This window comes from Artibeus jamaicensis, unplaced genomic scaffold (genome assembly GCF_021234435.1).
Source record: "Artibeus jamaicensis isolate MK-2021 breed Jamaican fruit bat unplaced genomic scaffold, CSHL_Jam_final contig_76, whole genome shotgun sequence".
NCBI classification, from domain to species: Eukaryota; Metazoa; Chordata; class Mammalia; order Chiroptera; family Phyllostomidae; genus Artibeus; species Artibeus jamaicensis.
Genome location: NW_026521954.1, coordinates 18823537 through 18837804, shown reverse-complemented (window position 1 = coordinate 18837804; position 14268 = coordinate 18823537). Strand labels below are relative to the sequence as shown.

General features: G+C 45.8%; 1 protein-coding gene across 1 annotated transcript in view; it reads right to left on the bottom strand.

Moving 5' to 3' along the window:
* FAM184B (family with sequence similarity 184 member B) overlaps positions 1-7335 on the bottom strand; it is a 77754-nt gene extending 70419 nt beyond the window's left edge. Inside the window, exon 1 of the mRNA XM_037132740.2 lies at positions 7189-7335. Within this exon, the coding sequence (XP_036988635.2) occupies positions 7189-7335 (147 nt within the window). The remainder of the gene's footprint in view (positions 1-7188) is intronic.
* Between the last annotated feature and the right edge of the window lie 6933 nt (positions 7336-14268).

Here is a 14268-nt window from a genome sequence, read left to right as displayed (position 1 = left end):
CTGCAACACACTGAACTTGCTCATATCCGCAAAGACTGCTTTCCCAAAGAAGGCAGTGTTTACAGGTTCTGGGGGTTTGGTAACTTTTAGGAGCCATTTTTTGGACTATCACAGCCACTATCGAGAGAAGACAGCATCTGCCAATTAGTACAAAGCAGTGAAAGACTGAACAGTCTCTCGAGCTTTGCAATTTTAACAAAACAAGAGCCTGAAGTGCAAGGAGTAAAGTTATTATGGTCGCCGTCCAGGATTCTGCAGGCAGGGACACATCCTTCCAGGAAAAGTTGACACCCATTCTGCCTCGGAAGACTGGGAACAACAGTCTGTGTGACGGTGACATCAAAGGTTCACAGCAGGTCTTTCAGCTTTGGGTGAGGAAGTTTCCACAGCTACGAAAAAGGCTTCTCGTGGGGTGGGGACGAGACCGGGAGAACTGCTGGTGTGGTGCCATTTGTTACCCTGGACCCTGGGCTGTGAGAGCTGCTGGTGTCCCTGATGCCTTGAGCAATGTGGGAGCATTTCCCAGCTACATCCTCTTGCCCTGGAGGCTCAGAATAGAGTGTGTAACTTCAAATAGGCCCATTAAAGCGTCACAATGTGAGCTGACAGCCTGAGCCCATGATTATGTCACTATAGTTTGAAAATAATTATGCCATTGTCTCTGTAGCTATGAGGGTTGCTCCCATGAATCCATGCCAGTGTTTGGACTGTAGAAGGGAGTTGTAGTTAATGGCTCTTAAAATGGCAGGCTTTGTAGTTCACGAGCCAGGACCTCGGGACATCTTGTCTGTCAGATTGCTCTCAACCAGCTGCTAAATATTCCGCTCCCCTGGTCCTCCTGACATTTTTTCATGAGCGTCTACCTGTAACAGGCGAGTTCTGCTCCCAGAAATCTATCTCAAGGAAATAATCCAGCAAGTGTGCGGGGATGCAGTCTCAAGAATGCCATCACCACACTGATGATACTGGTGCAAAGCTGGAATCCGTCGATGTCCACCAATAATATTCCCTGCCTACCTCAGGGAACCTCCCTCAATCCCCAAGATCGTTCAGTGTTTTCATACTTCTCGCTTGGTAGGGTATCAAAATGGCAATTCACTTTTTGTATAAAAACCGTAGAAGCTCTTTAAACCAGTCTCTATTCAGCCAACACGAGGATTACTTGATACCTTCTATGCTTCCACTGCAAATCCACCACACTTCTGCTCTCACTAATCGTTGCCTGTTAACGCCAGTGGTGTTTGCTACTATAACTATGCAATTTTACACCGCACTAAGTCAGCTATATACTAATGTCAAAAGGAAGTTCTGGCTCCTATGAATGCTGGGCTAGATGCTTTAGCAATTCTTTAGCAATAAAGGCCAGTTGCTAAAGAAAAAAACCTGGCATCAAATTAGGTATGACAGGGAGCTGAAAACTTTTAAAGGTTTAGCACCTGGAACTCAGATTTGAATTACATGTAATTTTCACATGTCACAAAATATTCTGCATTTTGATATTTTTCAAAGCATTTGAAATCGTAAAAACTGTTTTTGACTAACAGCCACACAAAAATGGGCCGTGGGCTGTATTTGGCCTGTAGGCAACAGTTTGCTGACACTGTTTTATGTTAAAAAGAAAATACAGGGTCCGGCAGAAGGAGCACCGGACCCATTGAGTGTGGTTGGCAGGTACGTGGTTGCCTCGCACGAGATGGCCAGCACTTTGACAGCATCTCCCCTACCAGGTCACAGGGTGCGCTTGAGTGTGATATTGTTATGTTACAGGATTACATGCTTATGATTCTGTAATAAAAGATTTTTATGCAAGAACAAGGGGCGTTATTTGTGCCAGACTCTGTGTATTGTGTTTGGATATGTTAGGTTTTTTCTTTTCTGATTTTATTTTTTAATCATTTAAAATGTCCAAATGACACTGAATGAGAGGCTTCTATTTTGTTTGTTCATATTCTTTCTACTTCTCTTGCTTGTAAGGCCCATGAGATAAAGGGTTTACTTAGCCCATAATAGGTGATCCATACACGTTTCCTAAATGAATGAAGTGAAATTATGCAATATTCCTATGACAGAGTACTAACTCAGCCATTAAAAATTATGTCAGAGAGTTCAAAAGTTATTGTGAAGGGGAAAAAGCAAGTAACAATAGTATTTGTGCTATAACTCTATTTTAAAAACTATGTGTCTATATTTGTATGGGTAACAATATAGTAGAATATGTAAAAATACAGAATATGTGGAAATTTATTATATTAATAGAGTTCTAATTAGATGGGGGTGTTTTTAAATCTTTTTCTTTTGTTTATCTGTATATTTGATTTTTCTAAAATAGGCATTTTCTTTGCATAACAGGTCATTGTTATTTTTATTTTTCCTTACAGCACTGGTGTCCTGAAGGAATTTGCATCTGACCCAATATGAGCACCAAGCTTGGTCAAACCCTGTGTCTGGTGTGAGGGGCTGGGGACAACTGAGGCAGATGTTGGCCTGGGAGGGGACGGGGAAGTCCACTCACTTGTCACATAAGTCCAGTTTTCCACCGTGCTCAGAAAACCAGAAATTCAACAACAGCACTTCCTGAGTTCTGGCCTTGAGAAAGGGGCCTCCCCACTCTCCCACTAAAGGACCATGTGTGCCTGCGTCAAAATGTGACATTTTATCCCAGGAGAGAAGGAGGTCCAGGGAGCGCTGTGTTCACTAGTCTGTCTGTGACCTGGGCCCCATCGGGAACGAGGCACTGTTTAGACGCTGGGGCTGCAGGAGAGAATAAAGCAGACAGAACTTCCTGCCCACACGGACCTTTCTGTGGGGAGAAGAGAAAGCAATAAGCAGATAGAGGGAGAGCTGGTGACTGGCAGATGGAGCTGAGGGGACCTCTGAGAGGTGCGGGACAGCAGCATCCAGGAGCAGGAGGCCCTGTCTGATGGGACATGTGAGCAAGGATCAGGCAGAAGGGACCCAGAGGACAAGGTTCCAAGCAGCACGGACCAGTCACATCTGAAGGCCTGAAGGAAGCTGGTGTGGCCTCGGAGCTGACGCCAAGAAACCCGCAGCAGCCACCTCCAGTGACCATGACAGACAATTCATTCCACGTGAACAATGTTCTCCCAGGTGAAATGGGGAAGGTCGGTGGGTGTAGACGGGGAAATGAGATGCTCAGGTTTATATGTCAAAAGCTTGTTCTTGCCACTGTGGGAGGGGCAAGGGTGGACTGCAAGGCCTGCCAGGAGGTCACGGCAGGGGTGGGGGTGAAGGCAGCCGGGACCAGGGCGGACGTGGGAAGGGAGAATGAAGGTGGGCTGATTTGTTCAGTCTCCAGAACTGGCTCCAGAACTGGCTTTAAACAGGAGAAAGACACGATTCAGCCTGTTTGTTTTTGTGTTTTAATTCTATGTATTGAGATATAATTCTTCTACCATACAATTGGTCCATTTAAAGTGTGTGATTCAACAGGTTTCAGTGTATTCACAGGGTTACAGAACCACCACTATGCCTGACTGTAGAATGTTTTCATTGCCCCACGAGAAGCTGTGCACCCCTTAACCACTAACCCCCACTGCACTTTGTACCACATTTACGTTCCCATTCTTCAACTGATGGACAGCTAGTTCATTTGCATTTTGGCTATTATGGATAATGTTGCTGCGAATACTTTGTAGCAGCTTTTGTGTAGGTGTATGTTTTAATTTCTCTTGGGTATACACCCAGGGATGGAACTGCTGGTTTATATGACAACTGTGTTTACTGCATGAGGAACGGCCAGACTGTTTTTCCAAAGTGGCTGCAACGTGTACATTCCCACCCACGGTGTCTGAGGGTTGGAGTCAGTTTTAAGATCATTCCGGCTGCTGTGTGTAGGATGGTTTGGAGGGAGGCCAAGGAGAAGTGCAGAGACCTAAACAGTTATGGAAAAGTGGCGTCATCTCAGTAGGGTTCAAGGATACCCCACTGAAGGTGTTCTTCCTGCTGTTTATGGCAAAACGATTTTTTGCAAGATAGCTGCCTTTACATCATGAATCATGTTGTTAAATTAAAAGACCTCTTCCAATGGAGAGGCCTTGTTAAAACAGATCTGCAGTTTTCAAACCTAGAATCCTAAGGCAAACTGGTGAGAGACTGCTTAACCAGCTCCCAGAACAAGCTCCTGCAAGCAGCAGGGTTTTCCAGAAAATCTGAGGGAGTCAGTGGGTGCAGTAAAACGTCCTTGCTTTCAAGCCTTGTAAACACAGGGCTCAAGTGGCAGCTGGTTGCTGGGGACACCTGTGGCGACAGCCCTCACTGCTGCAGCCTTCGGACACTGCCCTGGCCTCTAGCCCCACAGCAGGGCTGGCTTTGCCCTAGGGGGCTGGTTTTGACAACCGGGCAGCAGTTCTATCCCTCCGAAGGGCTTCCGGTTCTGGAAGCAAAGGCAAAGCAACATCTGTCAAGCTCTCATTGTGTCCGGCCCTGGGTGAGGTGCCCCACTTACAGATATAAGCTAAATTAGCGAAACCTCAGAGCAAATCACCAAGGAAGGAGGAATTATCTTTCCCAATTACAAGGTGAGCAAAGTTGGTCCCTTTCCGCTAGAAGGTCATGAAAGGCTTCTCTGAAGAGATGGCGCCTCAGCAGGAGGAAGAGCATTCCAAGGGTAACCCCAATATTGTTCATTTGTCCTGCAGGTGTCTTCACTTTTACCGACAGTTAATTTTAAATCTATACATATCCGTACAAATAAGAGTAAGAAGTATCCATCTAGAAATATATCAAGTTCAAACTCATTTCAAAGATCACTTCATGTAGAAAGTATAATTCTTTTTCCTTAATACTTCTAATTTTATCCTCGGTCCTGTCCTCCAGGACAACGTCCCTCCACCCCATCCCTGCCACCTCCCCACCCAGTCCTACCCACTCCCATCCAGTATCATTGTTTCTGCTTAAGTGTCTTGACAGACCTTGGTCAGATTCTGGGACATGACGAGAAACAGCTCCCTTGATTGAGTTGTGCTGGAAGCAGTGGCTTTGACCTCCAGAACTCCCTCCCCATGAAAAAAAGGAAGTGTGTACAGAGACAGGAGCCCCCCCTGCCCATATCCACAGAAAGGCGTTCCAATGCCTCTCCTGAGTGCCCGAGACCGAGGACAATACCAAACTCCATACAAGCTGTGTTTTCTCCTATACATACATACATACCTATGATAAATTTTAAATAATCAATTAGACACAGTAAGAGATTAATGACAATAACATAATAAAATAGAATAATAACAACAGTATATTGTAATAAAAGTTATGTGAATGGCTGTGGGCCGTTACTAGGTAACATGAGGGTGACCTGAACTCCAGCACCCCCAGCACGGTCCATCTGGACACCCCCATGGCCCCCGAGTGGCTAATGGGCGGGAATGGACGTGGAAGTGCCGCCGTCCTGACGAACTCCCTCTCCACGGCTGAACGCTGCAGGGCTTCTAACACGCGGTTCTGAACCTGTGTTCACGTCAAAAGCTCTCCAGACGCTCTGGGAACACAGTGAAGCCCCCCTGCCACTCTGCCCTCCCCTTCTGAGATGGGGACCTGGGCCTCCTGTGCCTTTTGTTTTTAGCTTTTTATTTAGATATATTTTCAAGCATAGAGGGGAAATGCCAAAAAAAGAAGTACAGTGAACATCTGCAAACTGTTTATCCAGATTCATCTAGTCTTACCATTGTGCACCCCTTGTTTTATCATTTGCTCCCCCTTCTCTATTTTATTTTCTCTACTTTGTTTATAAAGGAAAATGCTCTGAGAGTAAGACACCACACTTACTTTCTTAAAAGACACATTTCAACATGCATTTCTTCGGAATAAAGAGATTTCCTCACATAGCCTCAGTGTAGTTGTCAATGCCTGTGGATTTAACATTGATACAAGTATTTGTATTTCCTCTGTCCCCATATTCTTCTCACTGGTGTGTTTTTAAAAGCTCTCCAGGTGGATTTAATATGCGTCCTGGACTTTGGACCACTGTGTAAATAAATATTTATTTACTATACTAACATATGTTAGCTGTTTAGCAGGTGCACAGCACTGTAAATAAATTAAGGAATTCCTCATTTTATTTATTAATCCTCAGCCGAGGACATGTTTTTCTAGATTTTTAGAGAGAGTGAAAGAGAAACATCGACCCGTGGCCTCCCATAGTGCCCAGACCCAGGACCAAACCCTGCCTGGGAATTGAACCCACAACCTCTCAGTGCGTGGGATGGTGCTCCAAGCAACAGAGACAGCTGGCCAGGGCAGGGGAATTGGAGGGAGAGAGAGTGTCTCACACACTACTGCACAAAACCAGGGCCTGGAGTTTATTATGACGTCAAAAGGCAGCCCCAGGGGAAACAACCAGATTCAGGCACTGGGATCCACGGTGGAAGGCAGAGAGGGAGGCTGTCCTTCATCTCCCCGCAAGGCACAGCAGGGGAACCTACCCAAGGCGCTCCTAACTGGGAAGCCACAGAGGGTCAGTAAAGGGCAGAGTGGTGTCTTCTTGCTGATGTTCCTCAGGAGGACAGCACAGTCTCTGGAGGTTCAGTCTGGGCCCTGGGATGAGGTGAGGAGACGGGCTGGCTGACCTCCCAAGGTCCTTTGTAACCCACAATTAAATGGTGAAGCCTGCACTTGCTTATTTACACTCCTGCACACGTCCACACCCGATTTGCTAGCAAGTCCTCTGGGCTGCCTTCCAGGTTTAGTACCGTGCCACGCAAGCTACTGACACTGAACAAATGACTCAAATATTTGTTAAATGAAGGAATAAATGAATCAAGTGTTTACAGAGAGTGCGCATGACCTCGTGACTGTCAAGTACCTCGATGAATGAAACCACAATATTCCAAACACTTGGGCAGAGGCAGCAGCCACCCCCCACCCCCGCCCAACACACACACACACGCACTGCTTCAGCTGGATTAGCATCCGCACCTGGGGAGCACAGAGCACCTGCTCAGCACGCAGGCTGTAGCAGTTTCTTGCCAAGGATCTTCTTGCTCAGCTGCTTTAGGACGGTGCCTCCAGAAGGTCAAGTCACCAAGATTCAGGACCGCTTTCCTTCTGGGTTGGCCTCTGAGGCAAAGTTTCAGCCTGGATTTGGCCTGGGCCTCCCCTGGGCACGTCCGCACTCGCTCCCCACCCCGGGAACCCCGGGAGTGCAGCTAGCCTGCTCGCTGCACCTCACCTTACCTTGGTGAGCTGCGCTATCTTCTTGCACATTTTCACGTGCATCTCGGGGTCGCAGTCCATTCTCCAGCAGGCGCCGCCGTGGGCCTCAGCTTTGGAGCCCAGGCAAGTCCCGGGTGTGTGAATTTTGCTGTTGAGGGCAGAAGCCATCGCTAAAACGCGTCCGGAGCCTATGGGCTCTGGCTCGTGTTCTCGCTGCTTACGGTGTGCACGTGTGTATGCGCGCGCGCGCGGGTGTGGGAGCGTGTGGGCTTTCTCTGGAGAGGCGGCACTGCAGTCCCGCCGCCCGCACTGCCGCGTGGCCCCTGCTCCCCCCGGACGGCCGCCTCCCGGCCGCCCGTGCGCCCACTCTCCCCCCTCTGGCGCTCTCGCTGGCTCTGCGGGCACCCGCGCCCTGCAGCCAGGGGGCGAGGACCCGCACGTGCTGCTCGAGATCTACGCCCTGCTCCCTGGCCGGTGCGAGTGTTTGCCTGCAATGATAGGGCTTAACGAGAGCAGGAGCCACTGTCTGTGGAGAGGTTTGCGCTGGCCCCGCGCGGCGCTCTCCGACAAGTGGGTGGTGCCGGGCTCTAGACCCAGTGGCGACGGACCCCGCCCGTGGTGGGCATCCCTGGCTAGGGAAGAAGAGGAGCCGGCCTCAGCCTCCCGCAGCCGGAGCGCAAGATCTGGGGAGGAGCCCCTGGGATATGCTTCAGGGTGAACGCAGTGACGGGGAACCCGGCACCTTCGCCAGCTTACTCAGCAGGCAGCTCAGGAGCCTCCGACCCACTGTTTGGGGTGGGAGGGTGAGATGATGAGAGCGGGGCAGGGAGGTGAGAGCGAGTGTCCAGGACGAGAGGAGGTGAGGGGGCCCAGGGCACGCAGTGTGGGCCCCGTGGGGTCTGCAAAGGGGAGTCCCCACTTCCCCCATCTTGGAGAGGAGCCAGACGTAGCGGGAGGATTGCCCAGGATCACCAAAGGGAAAAGCCAAAGGGGTGGCCCACGAGCTGGTGCCTGAAACCGGGGGCGACAACGGCGCAGTGCAGGGGAGGAGGAGGAGCTCAAAGAAAGGTGGATAGGACAGTGGCAGGTGTGGGAAAGGAGGAGGAACTGAAGAGTAATTGAGTAGCAGATGAGCTGAAAGCCAAGTAAACCAAGGCCAGTGAAAGTGAAGCGACTCGTCCTCATCCACACTCCCAGATTGAGTTTGTGTCTGTTAGTTTGTTTGGTGAGTGGGGAGGTGAGCGGGCTGATCCCCCCCGCAATTTTTTTTTTTGATGGCTCAATTTCTCTGGTTTCAGTGGGCTTTTAGGAAAGTGACAGCACCCCATCCAGATTTTCCTAAAGTGGAGTTAGCGTCATTGAGTTTTAATAATCTTGATAAATAAAGCAAGCAAGCTTCAGAGAGTCTCAGAAACCACACATCTATCCACTCTGCAGGTACAATAACTATTTTTATAGATGAGGAAATAGACACACAAAAAATTGTGCCAAGTTAGGCAATTGCAAGTAGCAGACTTATGTCTGAAACTGAGATATTCTTATTCTAAATTCCTATTTTCATCTCAGTACATTACACTACATAGGAATGACCAATCTGAGTTTTGGGTTCCCAGTTTATCATTTTAGGGTCCTCTCTAGAACAGTCCCCTCCCCCAATTCACTTAGAAAAGAGAATGCCTGGCCCTCACTGGTGTGACTCAGTGGGCTGGGCAATGCTCTGCAAATTCCATTCCCAGTCAGGGCACATGCCTGGGTCGTGGGCCAGGGACCGCCTGCCAGGTTGTGGGCAAGAAACAGATTGATGTTTCTCTCTCTCTCTCTCTCTCCTTCTTCCTAAAAAAAAGTTTTTTTTTAAAAGAAATATCCTGGACTCCCTGCATCAAAACTCTCTGGAGTTGGGTGTTCAGGGATCTATATTTTACACAAGTTCTCTACTTCATAAATTCCAAATTGCATATTTAGAGTATTTTCTGCAGAGTGTTAACACATGCTGAATTTTACAGGAATTCAACCAGTGTATAAACTACAGGGAAATGAGCCGTTTTGGTCCAGAACTTGACTAAACCCTGTTCTCCATTCTGGAAGAGACCATTAGTGGCCATGTGGTTCATGGTATTTGGTTGCTAACCCAACACATTTGTATTATAACTGCCACATTCATGGTGAGTCTACCTATATGTGCAAACATCTGAGTAGCATGATGCCATAAAGTTAATCACCCCAGAGAATTTCTATATTGAAATGCATGGCTATAATCTTTCCTTTTATTTCTCCTTTATTTACTGTCAAGAAATTATACTGATTTTAAAAGTGTGTGTAATAATTTAAAAATTATCTGTGAATTTCAAGATAGCAACATGAACATTGTAAAAAAGGTGATGTTGGGTCTGCATAGAACCACCGCTCCAGATGACCGTGTGCACACCGAAGTTTAGTAAAACTGCAGTCCAACCCCAAGTTTTACTCCCTTAAATACAACGTTATAAGATCCAGGGGCCAAAGTGTTTTCCAGTAGAAAACAGTATATTATACTCTCAGCTTTATAGTGGGGAAGCCAGAAGTCAGTGGGGAACTGGATTCCCTTACCAGCTTCATTGGGCCACATCTACTGTAGTCTGGGTACCATAACTGACCCGGCTGGAGAAGAGTCCCTGCAGCTGCTGGGACTCTCTAGCACTGCGTTCAGTTGGTCCTTTCACACTATCAGGCATGAAATCGAGGGGAAGGTGAGGATTCAGCACTCTACCAAGTACAGGGGTGGAAGAGCATTTATTAGCGCGCTACGGTAATATTGACATTGTGCTATGCCCTTTGCAAGTGTTCTCACCTCCACTAAGGCATCATTATCTCATTCTACAGACTAGAAAACCGAAGCTAAGGGAGGCTATGAAGCCAGTTTTATGCAGCTAGTAAATGGATCTGTGTCTGTACAACTTCAAAAGCTATTCTCCCCAGAGCAAAATGCTGGCCATGGGAAACTTTTAAAAACCAAAACTGGTTTGATTTTTCTTTAGCTTATAAAAACATAAGCTTTTTTTGTAGTACCTCCCCATCTCACCTATAATAACATAAAAAACGAATGCAAGAAAGCAAAAATCACCCCAAGAAAATTACTGTTAATATTTTGAGATCCTGGAAGAATCTCAGTGTACAACCTAGAAAATTTTATATACAAATATGTATTTTAACATGTAAACAGGGTGCTGTAAATGTTTTTGAACACTATTCATTCAATAAAAACTGACATACATTGTTTTCTTTTGCCAATAAAGGTCATTGCTATTATTAACAGCTGGTACTCTATCATACACAACGATGACTTAGCCTATCACCTGTTGAACAATTCTTTTTTTAAAATTTTAAGCACATTTTAACATATGTTTATAGTTTGTGTTTGTTGTATTATGAGAATATTCCATTGTTTTAAAGAGCAGGAATAATGAAAAAGATCTGAGACACGTGAGAAAGAATTCTTCAGATGTGTACAGACAGTACACTGGGAGACATGATAAAGATAGAATGGAATTTACGTAAAAAGGATGGAAGAACCAAGAGTGTTACTAACCGAAAAAGATGGGAAGAATAAATTGTGAGGTGGAAACAATGCCACCTTCAGGCGGACAGCTGCATCACCCCTAAAACTGTGGGCACCCATTCACTGTGGACACCCATGCGGGCCCCAGGCATGTTCTGCCCCAGAAACAGGTGTGAAGCGTGGCTCTCAGCTGGCTGCTAACCAGGCATGCTTGCCCCCGTGCGCTTCTGACAGCGCAAGCATGTACCACTGATCTACGCGTCCGTCCTCCGCTCCGCCCCCCGCCGGTTTCAGCTGTGGTTCTCCTAACCACACCATCAGAAGTGCAGGCAGGTGCCCCAGAATGGACGTGACATTGAGTAACACAGGATTCAGGTAACGTGGACCTCTCACCTCCATGTCTTAACCTTCACTATGCTTTCCAATGGACTTCATCTTAAAAGTGATTCAATACACCAAGTGATCTGAGCATCTTAATTTGGGATGTCAAGTTTCCTGGCTCAGACATCTGGGATGACCTGCCTGAGTGTATCTGGGGGTTATTATTGCATCAGGACAACTTCCTACTTGACATGACACACGGATCTTTGCACAGATGTGCAAGTATTATCATAGGAATAGATCCTAAAGTTAACCAATTTCAAAGAGAAGTAAATTTTAAATGTCGATATATTTTGCTATGCTATTCTCCAGATGTCATTCCAATTCACACTCATTAACAGTGCACAAAAATGTACATTTCTCCATGTCCTTGCCCAAACAAGCCACTACTGATCTTCAAACATCTTCAATAAGTGATAAATGTCTCCCTCTGTTTGCTAGGAGGGCTGCTGGAACGCCTTTCTGCAAACTGACCAGTTATCGGAATCAAACCTTTTGTACACTGCTTTCAGCTGCCTTTCTTCCTTCTGTTGAAATAACTCTCTAGACCTAAGATGCAGCTGTTCCTGCCCAGGGTGCCAGGTCAGCAAATTGAAAGGTAGATAACTTTGTGTTTCTGTAACTCCTCTGCTTGACCAGAAATGTTGCATACCCAGTCAGCCCATCTCCAAACGCCAAGCCAACTCTGGGTTCTACACTTACTTCCTTGTTTCTTCTCACCCCAAACAAGCTTGACTGTGTGACCCCAGGCAACCAGGCATTTTTCTCTGTCTCTCCCTTGTTCTTTATTCTTTATCCTATAAAAGCTGCCTGCCTTCTGCCCCATCCTGCAGTTCTCTGAATGGAGACTGTCCCCTTCATGAAGGGCTAAATAAGTAAAATTTGTTTTTATGCCCTAAATGATCTTTAATCACTTTTAACACATTCTGGATCTTTCTTTGTAGGGGCTTTTGGCACTTTACCTGTAATATACAAGCAAACCTCTCCCCCAGTTAGCCAGGACCGATTTCTCCTAGCACTGTTATGGTTTTATTTTTAAAGACACAATAGTTACATTTTTTATATAGTTGGGATTTCGGTTGATTCATGGAGTGAGGCTGGTATCCAGATTTATGTTTTTCCAGATGGCTAAGCGTTTGTCCCCACAGGTACTGAATAATTCACCTTTACCAGACTGATAGCCCAAGCGCTGCCTTAGGTGATTTCTTTAGTAGAAATCTGTTAAGGTCATCTTTTAGCTCTTGCTTAGTAATTTTTTTCCTCATCAGTTAAGCAGCATGAGTAACTCCATTATTGTTGTTATTCCTGGTTATATACTTCTACTAATCTAAAAATAAGACCACATTCTTGGGTATTTCACTTATGCCTTGCACCCAGGCATCTATTTTCCCTTCTCTGCCTTTGTCCTACTCCTCTTTCAGACTAGTCAGCATGGCCCATGGTCTCATGGCTCTGCATTCCTGTGAAGTACCTATGTCACTTTTGAAAGCTACAGTTTTCTGTTAAACATCTCTTTTTTTTAATGAATGATTCAAGAAATGAACACATAGCTTTAATTGGCACTATATTATAATCTAACCCACATTAACTAGTCCTGGCGGTTCATTGATGGTAGCCTGCTATCAAGGCTTCTTCTCATCCCCACAGGAGAAAAAACAAAACAAAACCCAGCAACGTTTGCACGGAGACTACACTACATCAATGTAGTGGAACACGACAGCTTGGAGTCAAATGTTGTGTGGCGAAACTACAGCCAGCTTACAGTAAACAGTAGTATGATCACCATGAGCTCCACAAATTGTTTCTGGAAAAAGAGTTTGGGGGCAATGTGGGGCTAGGAATCCTAGCTTTGATAGTCATTATTCCCACCCAAAATTGTTAGTGGTAACAGAGGTGGAAAACAAGGAAAAGAGAGTACGGGGCTAAGAGCAGTCCATGGCACTAGGAAGTAGTTCTTCCCAACACCTGAAAAATTGAACAACCCATTTGCAAAGAACATTAGACTTCGCCTGAGGGTAAACAGGCAGGGAATGAATCTGGCAGCTGGATACTGTTGTCTTTCTAGTCTTTTTCTGGTGTTCAGAGTCAAAGTAAACAACAGAACTCTCCAACGCACGAAAAAGGAAGGAACTAAAGCTTTTCACTCCATTTTTTACAAAGCAGCAGAGTGCTCTGTACTGAGTGGAAAGTCCAGCGTTTTTAACTTAAGTATTTGTAATGTGGATGATCTATGTACGGATGAGTACCAGTGTTTCAACAAAGCCGTTTCTTAATTTCCCTTTCTGGAACTGAACTTTTTTTAAAAAAAATTTTAAATCATTGATGGTGTATCTACAATACAAATGTAAGTGTCATCTAGAGTATCAATGTGAGAGAGAAACAGCAATTGATTGCCTTTTCATACCCACCCCAACTGGTGATGGAACCTGCAACCTGGGTTATGTGCTCTGACTAGGAATCAAACCCAGAACCTTTTGGTCTATAGGACAATACTCCAACCAACTAAGTCAAATCAGTCAGGTCTGGGAAAGGCATTTTAAATAATCCTTCAGTGATGCTGTTGTGGATGGTACCAGACCCCACATTGCTACAAGGTGCAGATAAGCTTCATCAGTTCCCTTGATGTCTTTTTGCTTCATAACCTACCCCATGACACAGCAATTCGACTCCCAGGTATTATACCCAAGAGGAGTGAGTGCACATACCCACCAAAACACAGGGACAAGAGCAGTTAAGGCAGCTTTAGGTATAACAGCCTAAATTGGAAAAAACTCAAATGTCAACAGGTGAATGAATAAATGAATTGCAGCATGGAATTCACACAATGGAACAGTCTACAGCCATAAAAAATGGACCCACTGATACATGCAAAGACCTCGATGAATCACATATGTTGATGAAAGAAGCCAAGCATAAAACAATACACGATCCCATTCACATGAAGTTGAGAACAAGTACAACTAATTGATGTTTAAAAGAGTGGATATTTCTGGGGGGAGGAATAAATAGACTGGGAAAGGGCATTAGGGGATCAGAAATTTTGTTCTTCCATCTGTGTGTACACACCTCTCTTTAAAAATTATTTATTTATTTTTAGAGAGGGGGAGGAAGATAGAGACACATCAGTGTGTGGTTGCCTCTCATGCGCCCCCTACTGGGGACCTGGTCCACAACCCAGGTATGTG